Genomic DNA, 18,680 nt, shown 5'->3' with positions numbered 1-18,680 from the left:
GTGGTGTTTCCCGCAGCTAGTCAGCCTTTGGAGGGGGCTTGGGAGAAAATCTTTAATAGAAAACGTAATTAAGTTAAACTGCCTTTTTAAACATAGATACCAAATTAAAAAAACTTACAAATGCAACATAAGGTATGTGGGTGTATTAAGCTTAAAATCCAGTGAGCTATTTGTATTGAAAAACAATTGTGTCTTCATTTTCTGATTAAAAACATATGTTCCATAGGTGAGTCTGTCATTACCATAACTTATGCATTTGCGTGGCCATTCAGCTGCCTCCCCTGATAGGGGATCCCTGCATAGACAACCACATTCTTTGGTTGATGCTTCAATGCCGCCGTCAGTCATGAGAGAACGATAAGAGTCCTTTATCTCTTCACTTGTCTTCCATTTCAATGATTTTGCGATAACTCCAATGACCTGGTCACATGCTACGTCTTTGCAACAAGATGGATTCACTTGAACTCGGTTCTCTTTTAACAGTTCAATAGATTGAATCACCACGTGTACGCTGTTGGTTTAAGCCAGACACTGGGTGATTATTTCAGGTGGTGTTCCCCTCCCGTCCACTCTCCACTTGTTTCTGTTTTCAAAATCCCCACTGCTATGGGAGACAACAACGGTAACGAACGAGCTAGCAATCTGCACTATTTGAATTGAAAATTTCAGGTTCCTCTAACCCTAACCTCAGCGCCACATCCTGGGTTTAGTGCTGTCCAAATACAATTATGATTGTTTTATATAAATACAAACAAGCCGGAATGTTTTTTCCCTATACCAGAATCAGAATTGGTGCAGCCAGACCTTTCTCCACAGAGCTGTGCTATGTGAGCCTAACAATACAATGTGAAACCCTGAATTCAGTGAATGGCAGTTCTTCCTTCACACTGATGTCTTTTCAGCCGCTTCTGCAGACTCATTAGTAGATTCCTGCCTTCAAAATGCTGCTGGCACAGATGCTGCAATTCCATCAGACTTTTTGTTCCTGCACACTTTATGCTTCAGGCTGCTGTTGTGCTCTACATATGTTTCACGTTAAAAGTGTGTGGTCGACCATACCCTAACCTTAACCCAAGACTTCACCCTAAAATTTTATGATTTACATTATGGGAACCTGAATTTTGTCCCTGTCCATGTGTAAACGTATTTATCTCCCCTGCAACATAAGTAATTTACACCCACAAATACACATTCACTTTCTCCCGGTGTGATATTCGATAATAGTTAAAAAAACAAAAAAAAAACAAAACAAAAGCAGGGACATAATTGCAAGTTGAACTCATTCTCGTGGTCATAAAATTTGGTTATGCTAAATGCAGCTAAATGGTTTCAGTCTGGAGGCGTGTTGGAAGTCTGATATGAACCTGCACCGAGTGTGACACCACGTGACGCCCTGTGAACACACCGTGCAGCATGACATTATGTCTTAGAGGGATGCAGAGAGCTAAACATTGTGAAGGAAGCATGAACAGCGAAGTTGCAGCAAAATCTTGTACGAAGTTAGATGTTTCTGTCACACATTATATCACATTGTTGGTATTTCAGTTCACAAGCTGGATCATGACAGAACATGTGCTTCACTGCACTTTGCCCTCGCATTATCATAATGCATTTTTATGAGATGACATTAAGTGTTACAACGTGGCTAACTAAACAAAACAGTCTTTCATACTGAAGGTGAAATAGAGGAAGTAGCCAAAATTATAAACTCACACTAAAAGGTGCAATCAGCGACCGTCATTTCACAATAAATCTCTTCTCTCTGTTTGCTTGTTCAGTATGGCCCGTTTGGTTTGGATTTTGTTATGTACAGACTTTTTCACATCGATAGTATACACTTAGTATAAACCCCACATTTACAGCAGTGCATGACAATAAAACTGCCTCCTTATTTTCTCTTAGGGACCACGCTGCATCCGTTCAGCCAGCCCCATCAAAGGACTGCCTGCGAGGAGCCCATCTCTTCAGCCCCAGGGTCCTCTGTCTGCTCCTGTGCAACTAAAGACGAGCTCAGGTTCACCCAAAACTATTTTTCCCTACCCCTCTCACCAGAACTCTCCACCCAAGTCTCCCCGTCGCCTGAGCTTCACTGGTATCTTCCGCTCCTCATCCAACTCCTCACCTACAAGCATGAAAATCTTCTCCAGGACCAGGAGAGGTGAGTCAAAAAGCATTGCACTGTCACCTGTTACTGTTGCTACGTTGTGCAAAAGAACCAGGTGCAAGATGATGTTAAAGGAAGTATGGAACAATAGATGAAAGTATGTTATCTTTTAGATTATTCTGGGTTTCCTGTTGTACAGTATGTGCAACTCAAAGCCAACACACAGAGTCTATCTGATCCAAGTTCTTGAGTTCAGGTCTTTTGCTTGTAAGAGAGCTGACATAAAAACATGTCAGGCAGCATTTTGTAAGTTATAGAAACAGGAGTACGAGGAAGTGGAAGTCTTGATTTCCCAATGATGAAAAAAAATAAAAAAGGTCACATCTTGCTTTGTGCCGTCCTGTACGCCAACTCGGTCACGAGCCTCATCAGGTAGGCGAACGCTCAATTGCAGATGAGGTTCCATTCTTATTGATGTCAGCAACTTTCTAAAGGAAAAGAAATCAATTGACTGGGGCTCCAAATGCCTAGCATGAGGCAGCGTGTCTCAAAGCTTTTTTATCAGATTAACTTACAGGTTCGTCTTGCCACAGGTAGGCCATTCTCTATTACATAATCGTCTGATCAAAGTTATTTAAGCCTGCCACAGTCATTCCACAGTCATTCCACAGTATTCCACGTCACCAGTATAAAAACAGCCATATCATTGGAACATAACTTTCATATATCCAACACTGCTGACATAGTTTTTCGCAGTTTGATGTTCAATTGTAGCTCTTTTGAAGTCATCTTGTTGCACCCCCTCCTTCTGCTATACTGTGGTTAAATGGAATGCGAGTGGAGAATTAGCACCACCAGTTGTTTACCCGGAGGAGCTTAAATTCTAATATTCACCAACAGTAATGGTAGTGGATGAATACACACAATACTTGATTTGCTTGGGCCGTGGGAATCGCAGAGTAACTCAAGATATAAAACTATGACAATACGTTGACCACAATAACAAGTGCTTAGCTTAGTGCCTCTTTAAAACACACACACACACACACACACACACACACACACACACACACACACACGCACACACACACTGACTTCAACCTGTTCATCTCCATGTGTGCTATTATTGCAGTATTAAACAGGCAGAAACCAGAACAGTTCTGGAGTTAACATGTTTAAAGGAAGGAGACAAGGTGGCCTCATTAAAGTCTTTTTTATCGGTGTAACTCCACACTGCCGGCTTTTTGGTTGTCTTTGAGTTTCTTCTTCTACACCACAAGTAAGGTAGCTTCCGTTCAGTTAACCCTCATTCATCTGATAAGCACCACCACAAGCAATTATGCCGTCGTGAGTCTGGCAAGTCAAATCTGCAGGGAAATCTGTTTAGTCTGCAGGTTTTCATAAAAATACTGATATATGGCGCCAGTGTATTGATAAAGTATCACAAGTGGAAGTGACACAATAAATTCCAGCATCACTGTTTTGTCCCATATCATACAAGGACAAGGCCAGTTTTGACTCGAGGACATGTTTATTTTGATCTCTGTTACCCACCAGTAGTTTACACTTTGTGTAATTAAAGGAAAAGTTCACCCAAAAATGACTATCTACTCACCCTCATGCTGGCAGAAAGTTGGATGAGATTTTCTAGTCCACAAAACATTTCTGGAGCTTCATATTGAAACAGTGTTGCAGCATTCTCCTGAACAACTGGAGTCACTGCAAACCTTTAAAAAATAACAAAAAAAAAAAAAATACCCCAACAACCATAAAATGACTCCACACAGTTCATCCGGCTGAATCCAAGTGTCCAGAAGCCCTGAGAAATTGATTTCAAAAGACAACATATACACGCTTGACACAAGGTCGAGCTCATGCACCCACTTCAGACGGGGTGCACACTTAAGCTTTTAGCCTTGCAGCTACAGTAAAGATTTCAATGTGCATCTTTTCAAATCAAGTTAGGAACACAGGGATTCCAGAGGCGTGGATAGCATGGAGCCATTTTCTACGCTTTTTTTTACGCTATAAAAGAAGCCACCATCTACTTCAGTTTAGGAAAACGCTGCATCACTGTTTCGCCGTAAAACTCCAGAAATATTATGTGCACTGCAAAACATTGGCATTTTCTTAGGTATGAGAGTGCGCAGATAATTACTGAATTTTCCCTTTTGGGTGAAATTGCCCTTTAAATTCTTATACTTGTCGTTGCTGTAGTGCATAGTTTTTCTTTACAGGCAAAAATTTGCCAATTAACCACCAACTAAAGGTTTATGATCATGATAGTCCTGCCAACAGGTGGAAGCCATGGTACATTTTCCATGTCAACATTCAACTCCTTAATGGCATAATGGTAATAGTGCTGTCCACAAAATAGTGGAAAGTCTAGTCAGAACAAGGCCTTGTTTTATAAAGAACAGACGCGGGCAGATTTTTTAGCTCTCATGTCTCCGTGTAGTTAAGCAGTTAATTATTACATAACAAAAACCAGCCTGTTTTACACGGAAACAGCCCCGCTGGAAGCTGCATCAAACGGCACAAAGATGAGTCATATGTTTTTGGCTTGCACATACACCCATTCTTCTGTTTCCTCGCGGAGGGTCAGTTTGGCAGCGGCTGGTGGAATAAAGTTCTGTTAGGGCCAAACCTCAAGAGTCTGCATGCTCAGTTTCCTCTCAAGATTGTTATTGATGGTAACTAAAGTAAAACACATGAAAACACACCAATCTGCTTCAGCCTTCTGAGTCGGATGTGGTTTGAGTCATTACATCCTCTCTGTACTAATGATGTGGCTTTACATGAACGGTGGCCAATGATAATATCAACAAGGTATGCTTATAAAGGAGTATCATACAGAGACTGAGTGGGGACATCATCTTTTCTATTTTTATTAGTGGGATGTTTTTGTAGACACCTCACTTTCACCACAAGGGTGTGCTGAAGGCAAAGTCTTGTCTTGACTTAGTTCTCAAACTAATGTTGAAAAAAACTGTCGATTTAACAACCCCTACATAATCAGTATCAGTATTGATTTTATTTTTTTCACATTTAGTAAACATTTTTTTAGAATTTTTGCATGCCTAGGCTTCAGATGTTGTATAATTTGCCCAGTGTCTGTGTTGTTGTCTCTCATTTCTGTTTATATCTGCTACAAATATGATCAGAATGTTGTCTCATTCCCATCTCGTCTAAATACGTGTTTTCCCATCGCCTGGACATTGTCAGTCTTTCACTGCTGAAGGCAACTGGAGCACTTTCATACCCTTATCTGGAAGTGACCAGACTCTTAGGAGCTCCTCATACAACCATGCAGAGTTTTTTCCCCCCTCCTCACTCTCTCTGTTGCTACTGTGTGCTGTATGTTGTCAGTAAATAAAGGGAACCAGGCAGTTTTGAGTCTCCAAATTCACAAAACGGCAGCCTTAAAAGGGCAGAATGATTTAAGGTAGAGTGGGGAAGCTAAGCTAGGAAAGAGCTTACGAAAATATACCGCTGTGTCTACAATCCTTATGGATCTGAAACCTTAGCAACGTTCAACACAAACTGAAGTGAATTCCTTTTCTGAGGACGATGAAAACCTTATCACAGAGAGCATCACAGGATATTTGAGGTGACGGATTTCATCATTGGCCATTGACCCACTGAGTTCCACTGAGTGGTGGAACACTTGCATAACATGTTAATTGAGATCAGTACTGGACATGCTGTCACTAATGTGAGCAGTAGATAGTGAGTGGGCCATCTGCTTAGGGTAGGGGAGGCTGCTGGTATTGAATGGAGGCTTTCTGATCAGCTGACTGAACATGGGATGTCCCCCTGCTGTCATCTGACGTGGGCTGGCCTCAGCACTCTTAAAGGTCAGGCCCCCAAAAGTTACAGACAGCTGACTATACGAATGACAGAGCTGCAGCTCAAAACTACAACAGTTATGTGTATCTTTGTCATTCTCTTTAAATGCAAATTCAAAGGAATTAGCAATGAGTTTCTATCTTGTGTTACATTGTGTGAAGACGGAGTGAGACAGATGTGCCTGTGCTGAGAGAGGGCAGAGAGGGGTGGGGAGATGTGCAGCCCGAGCCAATCACTGGTGTATCCTTCACAGACTGGCCTCCTTTTACAGGCTGCTGACATGCGTGCTATATTAAAGAGACGCCACCCACAGCTGCACCTGACAATTTACAACACTGACACCGACCCAGAGGGAGGGAAAAAGGCACTCCCGTCCAAGTTCTTATTTGCATCACTCCCGAGAGAGACATTTCCCAGCTGAAGCTGTGTGGAATTTACCGCTTTCGTGCTTCCATCAAATGTATGAGGGGACACAGATAGTGCACACGCCCTCCTGCTGACTTTGTGCTCTGCAGTACTGGAGGATATGCTGTTTTGCCTGGATGTGCAAGGATAGCTTTGTTTTCTGCTTGTAGCTGGAATTAAGCATCATGGAATAGCACGTTTTTGTGCAGCAGGAGAAGCCAGAAGACCATCAACATATATTCTTCATCCATAGATTGAAGGTGACAAGTTTCCTCTTGTAATGAATAGGACCATCTATCTCCTATAGACAGGCTAAACAGCCTCAAAGACTTAACAAATCTCCAGATCCTTCGAAAAATACTTTTCAAAGTAATTTAGTAACTGCCTCTTCAGCTACCAAATGGGGTAACTCTCACTTGACACAGCTTTGTGACATCTCTGCGCTCCTTACGTGACGTGGATGGTCATGGTCAAGTTTGGTTTTGAGCCGACAACCCACTGCGCTTCATGAAGAGGTTTGGCAGCCTGAGGAGGAGCAAGAAAAGGAAGGAGCAAGATGGGCTAGGAGGGAGGCATCAGTCCGAGGCATCGTGTCTGTCTGGTAATACCCTGTGCTCTTCACCCGCTTTACTATCCTAATGAATGCCATTGCATGGTGGTAGACCTTTTCAAGAACAATTTTTTTAAATGTTCTCACCTTAACCCCCAGTAACCCTTTATGAATATTTTTGGATTGAAAATTTGAGTTATTCTCCTCCATAGCAAAAGCCACAAAGAGAGGGCATCTATTTTTATTTGGTAAGACTCTGTTCTAAGCCTAAATATATTCAGGTGCTGAATGCTGTATGGCCTTAGGTTCCCTGTATAGTTGAGGTGCTGGTTACGTGGCCGGTCTCTGGTTTCACAAATGCATGTAGGACCCATGCCAAAATGGTAAAGGTATCTTTGAGGGGCTGACCTGTGGCAAGAGGTTAGCTATCACCACCAATTACTACACATACTGCATGATGCTTTAGTAATTTAGCTGTTATCTTCAGCAAAGAGTAGAAGATTTTTTTAATAAAATGTCTGAAACACAAGGAATAGCTTAAGTGGAATTAGTTTTTATTTTGTAGTAAACCATGTCATTATGTGAATGTGAGTTTTAGCAGCTTTATCTGACACAGTGTCAGCTCAGTGTCGTTATTCTGTCCTGCATCCTTTGGGAGTCACTTAAGAATAGCTGCTCCATTTTGAAAACTTTATTAAAATTGACAGGAAGCATTTCACCGTGAGTGGAAGCTGATAATTCCCTAATGCGTGTGGGCAGTGTCTCCATACATAACATACCTTCAGGTGCTCAACAATGACAAAAAAGATGGATGCACAGAGCACCATGCAGACTTAACGCATTTATCATAAAGTATTAGCTCATAATGCCTGATGAGTGAGTGGTGCACTGTGTGGTGTTCAAGTGCACCGACTTCACAGCTCCTGATTTAGAGCCTTTCTGACCTCGGTGAAGTAGATGAGAGGAGCAGAGTCCTGTCACACTGATATATGTACATCCCTCCTGTGTGGCTGTTGAAGATGTAGAGCTCATCGTAAAGGCTGTATACAACATGGTGACACCTCGGCCCAAACCGCATGTCCTTTGATCCAGAGCCTCTCTACACTATGGAGGAGCAACTCTGTTCACTGCACTATTTCAAGAAGCTGACATCTATGTGAAAAATGTCATTAGTTGCCAGTTCTTCTTAGCAGCACTTGTCCATGTCAGTTTAATTAGAGGCTGTTCAGTTGAATGTTTTGCCATGATGCAGTTTGCACACCTATGAGATCCGGCCATCGCTGAAGTGCGGATCCGTCACGCCCTTTGTTACAGCGAGCCGAATCATCACGTACATAGCAAATTCATTTGAGACTGTTGTTGCTAATTAGAGCACCGACTTTCGTATTGCATATCCCTTTACAATCCACTGACCGGTGTGTCTATGCAAATATAACACTCCACCGTTGGCCAGAGAAGGCAGCAGAATGGCCTGAAGCAGTCTCACTACTGCTCTGACATCAACCAGAGAGGCTCACATTGCTGCCCAGAGTCAGTGTGGCCCCCACTTGACTGAAAACTGCCTGTTGACCCCTCAGGGGGCCCCCACACTGATGGGATCTGGTTTTATGGGTGTTACATTAACACAACATGCAGTAAATTGCAGTGGAACAACCCGTTGTGATTAGCCTCTGCTAATCTACTGCCTCTGCACATTTGAATCACTGCCTACAAGTAAGATTTATTTTCAAGGATTCAAATAGTGCTGCAGCTAATGTTAATTTGAAACTAATTGTTTATTGGTTTTTAAGGCAATCAGCACAGTACAATCAAGACCAATGTGCACATAGTTTGAGTTCAAACAAGTTCAGTATAGCACGATGTTCATTTTGTTAATTGCGGAGTAAAATAGAAGATAAAGCCTGGTATTCCTTTTTTTTTTTTTACAATTTTTTTTGGCCTTTGGAAGGCTTTATTGATAGTACAGCTGAAGACTAGACAGGAAATAGGATGAAATAGAGGGGGGCAGTGACACGGAGCAAAGGGCCCCAGGCCGGGACATGAACCCAGGGCCGCTGCAGCGAGGACAAAGCCTCTGTACATGGACTCTACCAACTGAGCTAAAGAGTGCCCTAAAGCTGGGTATTCTTAAGGGCATATGTAATTGGCTACCTTGTGAAGTTGCCATCACGATGTGTGCTCAACTTCTCAGTCAGATCCAATCAGGACAGAGGAGGATAACTGCCAGTAAAGCAACCAGTGGTTTTGAAGAGATTTGTATTTCAGGTATAGAATTTAGAGCTATAGAAGTCTCATCCCAGAATATCACATCAGTTTGTTGCATGATCGACAGTATTGAATCTGTAGCTTTGCAATTCCTCCAGCTTTTGCTGGAAGATGATGACTCAGTCTTCCCAGTTTTAAATTCTTTAAAATAAAATCTTTTGAACTTGATCTCAAAAAACAAGAAATTATTTTAAAATGCTCATTAGAGTTTCAAAATTACCAAACTGATTTATTAGTTATCAAGGAGACTGACTACAGACATTTGGAACCAATATATATTGGCAGTGAAAAGTAATCCTAGTGGCAAAATTTGATGGACTGGACCTACAATTTACTCAAGCATTGTTCTTTGGCACAAGGTCGGACTTGCACCCTGGGCCATTGTGGCAAGGACAGAACCTCTGTACATGGAACGCACAATCTACCAGCTGAGCTAACAGGCAAGCCTATGTTTAATAACATGATAGTTTAGTTACTAGTTACTTTGCAGAGTCAGAATATTCAGAGTTGATGGCTATAACTTGTGATGCTAATGAATCAGATAGTGTCGTAGAGGAGACATTGTGAGTGACAGTGAATGAGATGACATAGACTTATGACTACGGAGCATCAGAGCTAACAGTGTGCATTTTTAAATGAATTTATATGCTGTCCCTGATTTTTACATTGCTTGTTGTATCTGAACAAAAATTCCCAAAAACCTTCTTTGACATGGTAGAAATAAATTAATTACATCCTCACAATTGAGAATCTGAAACATGGAAAATTTGCCTTAGAATTAGCCAGTGATCAAAATTAATCTCTGGACTAATTGATCAATTTGATTATCATTTCATCTCTAATACAAGCAATTGCCTCATGAAGTAAAACAGAAATGGAGATTGATCTGAGGATCAGGCTAATGAGAGATTACCTTATAATCGCTGCTGATTTTAGTTGTATTTTGTGGAGGTTTTGGACTATCCAAAGGGTTATGTTGTGTGTGTAAAGTTAAATGAGCTGGACTGTTTTCATCCATTTCCTGTTTCCTGGGTGGCGTCTAGCTGCCCCACATTCACCAGGCTGAGGAGAGGGCTCCCGGCCCCGGTGTTATCTCCTCCTGTGGAATGTGCCACAACAGCGCGGCTAAAATAAGAAGGCCACACAGCGGAAGCCGGCTGTGCCAAAGAGGGCTGGTGCATGCCAACTAAATGTCAGGAGATAGTGTGGAGTGCACTTGGGACAACCAGAGAAAAATGGGGCTTCGTTTTAGAAAAATCTCTCCTAACTTGATTTTTTTGTTCTCTTGTTCAAGATTATGTTTAGATAGAGCAGAAAGAGTTCATCACAGGAAATTAAAATCGATCAATAAATCTGTGCTTGTTCTTTTATTAGTAAGGGCATCTTCTTAACCTTTGAATGAAGATCCTTGATACTTCTCCGTTTCACAGTCATGTGTTCAATTATTAGCCGTCTCATTTTGTTTCATATGACTGAGTCAAGTGGGTGTACTCACATGACATTTACATAGTCGTGTCATACCAGTGTTGGATATGTGGACAAGATGAAAGTCAACTGGAAGTCTCATGGTGGGGTTTAGTCCACATCACCCGTATCGCTCTTTGTCTGGCATCAGAAATATGTCAGCGAGGCAGAGATGGGGCAGCGCAAGTGTCGCATGTCACCCTGCGTGAGATTGTGACGGCTGACGTGAAAGAGCATGTGAGGGGCTGTCATGTGACGGACACAGTCAGCGGGACACTGCTGCAGGAGGAGCTGCGTCACAGACAGCTGACTGTTGACACTGGAGTTAAGTTTAATGCGGCTGCATATGTTTTTATCGACCTAGTTATTGTGGAGGAGAGTCAGGAGGAGGAAAAAGAAACCCCCTGTATGATTCATTTTGTTTCTATTTCCTGTATTGATTCAGTATTGATTGCTTTTAGGCCACTAATTTAGATGAGTTGAGCTTTGGAGCACCATCATGGGATTTTTCATTGGCACAGAGTGTTGCAGATGTCAACAGCTGTCAGTTCACTGCAGTGTTACTGACGAATATGCCACAGGAATGATAATTGTAGCCTAGAGTTAGTGGTTAAAGATAATCAAATACTTGATACATGTTTTAAGACTATTTAAAAGAGGATAATTTTGTGTTTATAGTAAGATATGCAGTAAAACCAAGTGTCAAAATAAGGTAAACCTATCAATAAATATGGAACCTCATAGTTCAGTTCCACTTATCTGATTTAACATTTAACATTTTGTCATTATTTGTTATTGTTTGGCTTATAGCCTCTACAGTTTCTCATCCACATTTCACTGTAAAGGCATGCAGGCAGTTTGTCACGATAAAAACGTAATGAGGTCCAACCCACAGAGACGTAACAGGAGCTCTCACCGATGAGCTCTCAGATGCCAAACAGAATTCAAGCCGCTACTTCCTGCGCCAAAGAGTGTGGATAAAAACAAACTTTTAAACAAAGAAGCAAGCGACTAAACAAGTGTAAAACTGGAGGGCAAATTAGTGGAGGGATTAAGAACAATTTGACCTTGCATGCCAACACAGGTGTTTTCACTTCTTGGTAATTGGACTTAAAGTTCAGTGCAGCTCTGTTTTAATGACGTGACATCCCCACCAGAGTCCTCTGATGAGGTCTGAGCAGGCAAATTAAGTGAAAACACCTGTGTGATCGGACCACAGGGATGTAGGGCCTTTAGCACATAAAAGCCGACAACACCATATCATGATGTAACAATATCCAAAATCTTATATGATATAGAGTCTCCAAGGTAAAAACAACTCTTCCTGGGGTCCACGCAAACTAACATCATATATCATGATATAAAACAATTTTAAAAAATCCAAGACAAAAGGAAACAATGAGCCTCTTTCGAGGCAGCTGCCAGTGACCCTGACTGAGGCTGCAGGATGTGGGCACAAATCATGATAATATTATTGATATATTGCCCAGACCTAATGTGATCACATAATCTGCTGGGGTTCTGCTGCCCTTCAAACATCATGGAGGGTTTTTTTGAACATCTCATTTACAGTGGATGAATTTAAAAAACCCACAAAAACAGCAGCCCCACAGCAAATACAGTTTCTACAGTTTGGTTTGTTTGAATTTAAGGGTGATTTCTTTGAAGCTGTAACAAGCAGGTCACTTAAAGTTGTGTATATGTAGGATTAAGACGACTGGTAAAGCTAATACATGCTAATTTTATTCAAGTTATTATAATAGCTGTATACAATAACTGTATATAATAACACATCTCTGTCTGTCACCGCCGGGCTGAGGCTTTATCTCTGTGTATCTTGTATAGTCCTCAGTGCCTGATGGATCAGATATGCATTCCTTCTGTTATAGCTTGTGACAGCATTGATGGTATCTCTAGAAGTCACAATTGTAGCACCTCAGCCCCTCCAACTACATTGAGCCCGTCAACGACGTCAGTCATCACTGGAAATGGAGTGTGGATTGACAGCCTTGAGAGAAACAAGAGATAAGTTGTGGTATCTGTTTTCTTTTTTTATCTCCCTGTAGCCTCAGGACTCTCTACACCACCCACCACCCCAACCCAGTCGTCCAGCCAACCTGTGTTCACCCAGGAGGCCCAGCCGGCCAGGCCCAGCCCTGAATGCCTGGAGACGAGCTCCCGATCCCGCTCGCTTTCCACACCTCCAGACACGGGACAGCGCCTCAGCCTTCCCTCTGCTAAACCCCCGATCCCTTCCTCGAGCCCCGTGCCATCTTACTCTACCTCACATCAAGTGAGTCACACAGAAAACTGTTTCTCATTTCAAGAAAAAATAAAAAGTATTGTTATTTGTTTGCCTTGGGACAGTTCACTCATTGCTTTGAACTATAACTTCATGTGGCTATGACTTGGTCAAAAGACTTAAACATAGATATGGTGTTTGGTGGAGCTGCTGTTTATGGCACAGAGAGCTTTCACATCAAAGATACAAAACTAGTTCAAAGGTCATCTCTGCTGTTCCAACTGTTCCAGCTTCAGGAGCGAGTGCTGTGAGTTCACAAGTAATGACTGAACTCTTCTTGGGCATGACACCTACATGTGAATTTCCAGAATCCATTAAATTCTTGATGCTTTTACCGGACCTGCAAACTTTTTGCCTCTTGGAGACATATGCCGTTTTAAGTGTCAACCAGGTCATATATGTGAATTATTCAGAGCCAGAGAGTGATCTTAGCTTATTTTAGGATAGCTTTTTTTAGTAGAGAATGTTAAATGTTCAGTTTTTAACATAGTTGGTTGTTGTAGATACTGTTGGCAGGGCCAAACTTACCAGCACAAAACCTGGGTGTGAGGCATTTTAAAGCCACCTTTGTGATATTTAATTTCAGCTAAACTAGGTAGCATAAGCTAATTTCAATGGATATCTCAACTGAGTTTCCAATTGCGGAAAGTAAGTACATTTACTTAGGTAGGAATTTGAAGCACTTGTCTTTTACTTGAGCATTTCTATTTTCTGCCACTTCATACTTATACTTGACCATATCTCAGAGGCAAATAACATACTTGTTACTCCATAACATTTATCTGACAGCTCTAGTTACTTCTTAGTTTGCAACAGCATAGAAAGTGATCTGCAAGTGACACATGAATTAAAGATAAGATCCACATTAACGTGCGATGAGAATGATAATGCATCATGGTTAGACCTAATGTGCTACTGTAGAAACATGGGTTGTGCAACATGGCCGAGTCTGTGGAAGTAGTATAGCATAATGTGTTCCCTTACTCTACTTTTTCCATTTCTTTCTCACTGCTCCTTGGACTCATTCTCTCCTGATTCTGCCTCTGTGTGTGTGTGTGTGTGTGTGTGTGTGTGTGTGTGTGTGTGTGTGTGTGTGTGTGTGTGTGTGTGTGTGTGTGTGTGTGTGTGTGTGTGCGTGCGTGTGTCCACCATTGTTCCAGTTTCTCCTCAGCCTCATCGTGCCTATTTCGTATTGTGATTAAAAGAATCAAAAAGCTATAAAACTGATTTTACATCATAACATGATGTTGTTCTCTCTGTGTATTCTCTTCTCAAAATGCTCACAAGGCTTCATTTGTGTCTTTAAATCACTAAGAGCAGAAAGTGCCCTGGAGGAATGCATCGTGACCTGGAGTGAGGAACATTGGGAATAAGGAACCTGAACCCCACTGACTGATTTTAGCTTTATATTTCCAACTTTTCTGTTTTTTCTTATTGAAAAATAAGACTGAATATGTGTCTAACTTTGCATATAAACTACTGTATCTAATATCAGTGATGCCGATTCATATCTTTGGATAATACTGGTCACAAGATGTTCAAACTAATAACTATATTTCCTTTGAGGCTACATAACAGTGGCCTTCTGTCCATGAGTCATGCGCTGCTTTCCTCAGTGTCATAAGTGTTTGGTTGGACAGCAGTGAAGAGAGAGCGAGCGAGAGGGAGGGGGGCTGAGAGGGAGGATGCAGATCTGTAATTCAAGCCCTGATACTCGAGCATGCTGTGTGTCAACAGAGCTGTGTTTGCACTATTTGCTCTGAGCAACAGTGGCAGAAGAGAGGCCGTAAATATTGTCTCGGCATTGAAGCGATATCTCAAACAGCAGTAGCGGATGAACAGTTAACTCATGCTTTTGTCACAAGGATTTTCATTGTGGGTTTTCAGGGTGTGATACCAGATTTACCACAGTTTGTCAGGAAGTACCTCTTGTGTCCGTTTAATGAATAATTACCTGAAAGCCTGTCTCAGCCTCTCCGCTGTGAGTGATTGCGGATTCTAGCCAGAGAGGGGCAAATCAATATTCCATCACCAACATTGTATACTGTTGATATTAACACCCAAGGACTCAGGGCTGAGGTGGAAGACTGATGAGTCAGTGCCTGTCAGCCCCTCCATTGCTCATAAGGGAAGCTCACAAATCTTCTGACGTTGTAGTTACTTTTTTTTTTTTCTCACCGAGTCCAATCTCAGAAGCAATTAATGTAATGGATTTGTGTATGTCAGCTCCCCTGGAGTTTGCTGTAATGCTCGGAGCAGGCTGCGTGCCTGCTGTGATGCAGCAGGGTGAGATTTATGAGGGCGCAGGAGACGTCTTTTGGCAAGAGAAGCGCTGTGTCACCATCGCAGCAGGGCCACACTGGGGACTGTTCAGCATCCCGGTAACAGGTATGCAGGCTTTTCTCTCACTGCTGCAGTGGCTTGTTGTGGACATAACTTGCACATTAGGGACCAAGAGAAGCCACGTATCAGCAATCAGGATTTGAGTATGCAAATCTCCCAGCATGACACAGCAGATTTCATGCTGGGAGCTCGCCTGTGCTGTGTACAGGATGCAAATACAACAATTTGCATGTATGTATTTATTTATTTTTTGTTGACGCTGAGGTTACAGAGAGTTATTATGCTCGTCTTGTCAGAAGACATTAACCCTGAGGATGTGACAAGGCATCCCCAGCTTCTTGCTGCTTAGCAACGTAAGGGATTTCCTAATATGGTGAAGGGACCAGGTCGCTGCGCATGGAGGGGTGTGTCCACAGCCCGCGGAGCTTCCTGCTTTTTTTTTCCTCCGCGCTTCATGTGAGAGACTTCACCCATGGTGAGTGTCGTTCGGCTGATTATAACTCCCAACAATGAAGTCGACCGAGTTATTGTGGTGGGATTAGCTTTCACGCGCCTGTGTAGTGCCTGTCCGGGCCGCGCGTACGCATCGGTCCCCCCGACCCCCCCACCACCACCTACTGCAGCAAATGGATCAGGACTGTTCCACTCCGAATTTTAAGGGGTGTGTGTAGTCTAATAATAATGTGCCATTGAAGTTGCTACAGGCTTTTTGTCACGTTACCTGTGTATATTTAGTGGACCTGGGGGCGCTTCATGTAACCGGTAACGCACCGGTGGCGCACGACGTCTCTTGCCGTCTTGTTTCGGGTGTTTTGTGCGCGTCGCTCTCGGTGTGTTCACAGTCTGCTGGGGCCGCCGGGGAGAAGTCGCTTCACCCTCCTGCCGCCGCCGCTGCTGCTGCTGCTCACCACTCAAAATCCACAGCAAAGTTTGGCGGTGCGCCGCCCGTGTATTATTTTCAAGATCTGCTGCGCATCTTCACCGCAAAACTTCTGCGTGTTTGTTTTTTCCCCCTTCTCACAGGTCTACGGATTATTCGAAGGCATGCTGGAGAAACTTGAACTAGATGATGATGGTAAGTGTTGCATACCTTAAACGAGTCACCTCCGTAACATCGGGATATCTGTGGTGTCCCAGCTGTTTAGTCAGACCAGCTACAGATGTGTCTGCTCAGTCTTCTCCACAGAGATAGTCAGAGATTTTTTAGGGATTTCCCAACAGAGGAGGCTGTCATCACAACAGACCTATTTGTCTCAGTGACTCAGATTTTTACACAAGGCTCTTGAAATGATATAAAATAAAAAGAGACAGTTATAAAATTCTGGAGATTTAAAAGGGACGCAATATTTCATCATGGCACGAAAGGCTGCAGCTAAAGATTAATAACACTTGTGAATATTTTTGATGAAGTATTCATTTGGTTTGTAAAATGTCAGAGGGAGGACAGACGCTCGTCAAAAGCACAGAGACCCCCGATAAGTCTTCAGAACGCTCAGGCTGTCATCAACAATCAATTTCTTGATTTATAATTATATAAAACAGAGAAAAAGCACCAGACCTTGTATGTTTTAGGAGCTAGAACCATTAAACAGGAGCTGCAACTCAGAGTTTTTGCATTGTTGATTCATCCATTCATCCACTATGTTCTCAGTTAATCCCTTGCTTGTCTGGTCTGTATAATGTCAGAGAATGTTGAAAATTGTCTCCAAAGATGAGGAATAAAGAAAATAGTCACATTTAAGAAGCTGTAATCTGAGAATTCTGAGCCTTTTCTTCTTCAAAATGACTCAAACCGATTAATGGCTTATTAAAATGGTTGGCGTTTAATTTCAATTGTTGTCAGCTGCTCGATTAATAGTTGCAGCTCTCATGCAAATGTTTTACTCTTAACTTGACGAGAAATAATTCAATATCGATTACATTTATTTAGTGAACTAATGGATTCATTCACACTGTACCACTTTAATCACCATATGTGGGAAGAAAATGACTATAATCGTCTGTGAGGGACCAAATCTCTTGTAGCACTTTGCTGTTTGTGTCCTTCCACTGTTTGTGTGATCGAACGCAGAGCTTAATTATGAGTACGATGGAGCGGCGAAGTGGCAGTAAGTGGTCCAGAGCCATAATGGTTGTTTAGGCTCTGAGTGTGTTTTCTTTCCAGGCTCTCATTATATATTCCCTGTGAGATTTCTCCTTCCTCTAAAAGTATTTTCCTGCCTTTTTTTCCTCTTTACAGCTGCTGAACCTGAGAGTGATATTTACATGCGCTTTATGAAATCCCACAAATGCTACGACATCGTCCCCACGAGCTCCAAGCTGGTTGTGTTTGACACGGCGCTCCAAGTAAGTACTGTGACAAAAATCAAGTTTCTTTTACCTGCAGGTTAATCTTTCATATGATATTGAGGCTGCTTGGCTTGAAAATCAAAAGAGACATTCAGCTCAAGTTAATGTTCAATAAAATAAGCCCCATGTTTGGTGCAATTGTCATAAAGCTGTTAAACAGTAATCCTGTGGATGTCTGACCTCCTTTGATGTGTAGATCCTTAACCACTAAATCCACTGAAGCTCAGAGTTAGAATCCTTATCTAGAAGCTGCGGAAATATTAAAACCAACTCAAAGACTTCAAGAGTTTAGTTTGTGCCTCACAAAATACATCAGAAGGGGCTCGTTTACTCTGGAGAATGTGTCGAAAGAGAAGGGCTGCCACCAAACATTACTTTTCATTCAGACGATAATTTGTAGATTTTCTTTCGCTTCATTGTTTGCAAAAATGTTTTTTTTTTAATCCAACCACCATTCCAAAACTTAAAGGAATAGTTCTCCCACAAATGAAAACTCATCATTATCTACTCAACCCCATGCTGGTGGAAAGTCAGGTGAAGGTTCATAGTCTACAAAACATTTAATTTCTGGCAGCATTCTCCTCAACACCTGAAGTAGAAGGAGATTTGTTTTAAACGTTTTTTTTTTTTTGCTTTTTAAATGACATGAAATGTCTCCTTACAGCTCCTCCTGCATAATCCAAGTCTCCAAACGACACAAGATCCTGAAATGATTTGAAAAGAGGTTATTAACACCCTCTACGCACAGTCAAGCTTGTGCACCTACTTCAGGCGGGGTGTGTGCTAACGCTTTTAGCTTAGCAGCTACAGTGAAGATTTTGGCTTCAAAAAGAGAGTAAATAACATATTTCCAAATCATCTTGGGGCCTCTTGAGACTTGGATATACTGTATCAAGCCATTTCATTGAAGCCATTTCATTTCATTTCAGTTTTTAGTTTTTATTTAATAATTTTTCTACTTAAGGTGCTGAGCAGAATGCTGCAACACTGTTTTACTGTGAAGCTCCAGAAATGTTTTATAGACTACGTAACGTCACCTGGCTCAGGTT

At 42.0% G+C, this 18,680-nt stretch overlaps 1 protein-coding gene and 1 long non-coding RNA gene across 5 annotated transcripts in view; one reads left to right on the top strand and one right to left on the bottom strand.

Annotated features, from left to right (window-relative positions):
• The window catches only part of LOC119011052 (5'-AMP-activated protein kinase subunit gamma-2-like), a 28,585-nt gene that overhangs the window by 3,882 nt on the left and 6,023 nt on the right, over nucleotides 1–18,680 (top strand). The window contains exons 3-6 of one of the 4 annotated variants that reach the window (XM_037083838.1): nucleotides 1,903–2,158; nucleotides 12,704–12,930; nucleotides 16,306–16,357; nucleotides 17,522–17,628. In XM_037083838.1, the coding sequence (XP_036939733.1) occupies nucleotides 1,903–2,158; nucleotides 12,704–12,930; nucleotides 16,306–16,357; nucleotides 17,522–17,628 (642 nt within the window). Of the gene's footprint in view, nucleotides 1–1,902; nucleotides 2,159–6,298; nucleotides 6,960–12,703; nucleotides 12,931–15,670; nucleotides 15,758–15,837; nucleotides 15,944–16,305; nucleotides 16,358–17,521; nucleotides 17,629–18,680 lie in introns of those variants that run through there. The other 3 variants (XM_037083839.1, XM_037083840.1, XM_037083841.1) reach the window with 3 other exon arrangements.
• LOC119011055 lies at nucleotides 2,342–4,866 on the bottom strand. The gene is made up of 2 exons (XR_005072114.1): nucleotides 3,720–4,866; nucleotides 2,342–2,592 (listed from the first exon to the last, which is right to left on the bottom strand). It is a non-coding gene; the product is annotated as an uncharacterized LOC119011055 (long non-coding RNA).

Source organism: Acanthopagrus latus, chromosome 21 (genome assembly GCF_904848185.1).
Source record: "Acanthopagrus latus isolate v.2019 chromosome 21, fAcaLat1.1, whole genome shotgun sequence".
NCBI classification, from domain to species: domain Eukaryota; kingdom Metazoa; phylum Chordata; class Actinopteri; order Spariformes; family Sparidae; genus Acanthopagrus; species Acanthopagrus latus.
The sequence above is the reverse complement of the archived record's forward strand: the minus strand, read 5'-3'. Positions and strand labels throughout refer to the sequence as shown.